General features: G+C 29.3%; 1 protein-coding gene across 1 annotated transcript; it reads left to right on the top strand.

The window, feature by feature from the left end:
- Positions 1 to 2,303: 2,303 nt before the first annotated feature.
- Positions 2,304 to 3,050, top strand: LOC123922918 (zinc-finger homeodomain protein 2-like). Its single transcript, XM_045975576.1, has one exon. The coding sequence runs from the start codon at positions 2,304 to 2,306 to the stop codon at positions 3,048 to 3,050; it is 747 nt and encodes a 248-aa protein (XP_045831532.1).
- The last annotated feature ends 207 nt before the right edge of the window (positions 3,051 to 3,257 follow it).

Here is a 3,257-nt window from a genome sequence, read left to right as displayed (position 1 = left end):
TTTCAAAATAGGAAGTATTCTCACAAATTGTAAAATTATGGAGGATTAAAATTAAATAAGGACTAAACTTGTAAGCTAATGATTTTGTAGGGACTAAAGCATATTTAATACTAAAGAATATTTGTAGAAAATAAAATTAGTGAGAGGAAATCCCATAAGTGTAACCCTGTTGGTAGTAGTCTTAAAAATGAGAGTTCGACCTAACTCAAGCATAAAAAATTAAGGTGAAGATTGTCATCACTTATAAACACACATTCGGGCCATCTCACAGCCGATGTGAGACTTCTCAACACCCCCCTCACGCCCAACACTATTGGGATTAGTGTGTGGAAATAAATGGTGGGTGGCCCGATAGCGGAAACCTGATAACAGGTGGCCCAATGGATCATGGAGAGGCTCTGATACCATTTTAGAATTGAGAGTTGGGCCTAACTAAACCCTAAAAAACCGACTAGTAAGGCGAGGATTGCCCTCGCTTATAAACACACATTCATGTCATCTCACACCCGATGTGAGACTTCTTAACAGGTAGCAATCAAAAACATTATTGAAGGCATTAGGTTCGAACCCGGATTTCCCTACTTCTCCACATTAAAAGTGTGTCAGAAGCAATTTTTGTTTTACTCAAACTATAGTTAATACAATTTACTACATATATTGATATTAGTCAATCATGTTTTAAATACAAAACTCTAACATATATGATTTAATATGCAAGAAAAGTATGCGGAAAAGCCGAAGAATGAATGTAATTTTAAAATACGTCTATGTTCATGTAAAAAAAACGCCTCTATGTTTTTTCTCTAAATATTAAAAATTATTTTAATATATTGTACCTATTAAATTTATTTTTTACCTTCTTATTTTGATATTAAATTTCTAGCATATTATAAGTCTATTTGTAAGTGTTATTTGAACCAAAAAATAAAATTGAGGATTTCTTTTGTTGACGTCAATCCACGGTTGTATTAATTGAGAAACATTTCAAGAAGAAAAAAATGCACCATAAAAGTATATTAAAAAGTAAATCAATCCAAGCCCTAGTCTGCCGAGTATTACAATATTAAATGACATATTTTGATTGTGAGAAAAACAATGAAATGCCTTAAAATTGGGTTTATCCCTCTTCAAATAGTTTTTAAAAAAAATGTTAATTTTTCATATTTCAATGTAAATTAGTGATACTAGTATATTTTTTATGATATAGTTGGTGATCTTAATATAAAAAATATATTTGAGAAAAGAGTAATAAAAGTATCTAGAAATTTATAGAGTAGTTTTTATATATAGGGATAAACTTTTTTTTTAAAAATGTCTTATAATCAGGTGCAAATGGAGTATATCACAATATTCTATTTTTATACTACTAAAAACATTATATTAGTGAGGGACAATGTGAAATCCGTCTCTAATAAGAGCATCTTGTTCACACAAAAAAAAAATCTTACAAAGTTAATATGCCACGTCATAAAAAATTAATTGTAAAAAAAATATTTAAAGTCAAATCATCATTAACTACAGAGCGGAAAAACTGCATTAAAAAGAGGCGTACTAACTTTTATGATGGAAAATAACAAATTTAATTCATCAAAAAGAATTGTGGAGCTAAACAAAATTAGTACTCCCTTTGTGGTTGTTTAAGTGTCGCTTTGGTAGAAAATTTGTGTCCCTATTGATTTTTCGTTTGCAAAACACTAACTATCGATTTGTAAATAACAAATTTAACTATTTATTGCAAAGAAATAAACAAGTAGAATGAGATAAGGAATAGTTAATTGTATTGTATAAAAAAGTAATTTCATCAAAAATAATAAAATTTATTAATTTGTAAATAACATTAAAACAACAACTAAGAAGAACAGAGAGAACAAGTTAAATTAAAAAAGAACAAGTAAATAAGTAGAGACTACATTCAAATTTGTTAGTATTTAATGATAATTAATTGTTTGACTATGAACAAGTTAAGTCTCTTACGGGTAATTTTTCAAAATATGTTTGTTCTTATGTGAGAATTACTTAATACTTAACATCGAAGTTTCTAGATAATAATAAAGTTACCGAGTAAGTGTGTGTATATATATATATATATATATATATATATATATATATATATATATATATATATATATATATATATATATATATATATATATATATATAGACAAGTGATGGAGAAACAATTTATTATCGGAAAAACAAAGTAGCAAAAACACATCATACTTTTACTCTTCCAAAAGTATACTATGTTGTTTTCCATTCCATTTTTTGTTTTCTTTTCAAGTTTTTGCTTATTAACAGGGCAAATGGAAATCGAAGAAAAAAATGACGAGATAGTGATGAGTACTAAAGCTGACACAGTGACAATTAACTCATCACGAATGAAAACGTCAACCCAAGTTGAGAAATCTCCTATGTATGTTCAAAACAATAGTATCAAGTCAAATTTCAAGGAATGTTTAAAGAATCATGCTTCTAGCATAGGTGGTTATGCTATTGATGGCTGCTGTGAGTTTTTACCAACAAGTGAAGAAGGAAGCATAGAGTTTTATAAATGTGCGGCATGCAGTTGTCATAGAAACTTTCATCGGAAAGAGACAGTTGTTGTGCCCGAAGATGTGACACCTTTGTTGTTCAATAACCCATGTCAGCTTTCACCTTCGACTCCTTTCAAAGCGTATTATCATACATCAAATGATAATCATCATGTGACTGGAGCATCAAGGGGGACTGGAACTACTTTAGCTCTACCTTCATCTGATGGAGCCCACATCTCGAGGGGGGGTAATGAAGAAAATGTTCATGTTCATCATGTTTTAGAGCATATCCAAGGTTGTGGAGAAGGTTCGTCGAATTCGAAGAAGAGGTTCAGGACGAAGTTCACTACCAAACAAAAGGAGATGATGATGGATTTTGCTATAACATTGGGTTGGAAGATCCAAAAGAAAGATGGGAATATTGTTGAGGAGTTTTGTAAGCAAATTGGGGTGCAGCGTCATGTATTTAACATTTGGATACATAACAACAAGCATACCTTGGGTAAAATGCCCTAGATGATAATAATAATAATAATAATAATAATAATAATAATAATAATAATAATAAATAACATCTTCTAATATTGAAGTATTCTATTTCCCCGTATTCTTACTTCATTTGAAATTCAAGTATTGATGAACTATAATTTAATTTCATGTTTTTCTTTTTTGCATATTAATCTTTTATTTACTATTTGCAATTTTTGTATTTCGAGTTTTATT

Source organism: Trifolium pratense, linkage group LG4 (assembly GCF_020283565.1).
Source record: "Trifolium pratense cultivar HEN17-A07 linkage group LG4, ARS_RC_1.1, whole genome shotgun sequence".
Taxonomy (NCBI): domain Eukaryota; kingdom Viridiplantae; phylum Streptophyta; class Magnoliopsida; order Fabales; family Fabaceae; genus Trifolium; species Trifolium pratense.
This window is presented reverse-complemented; position numbering and strand designations above follow the sequence as displayed.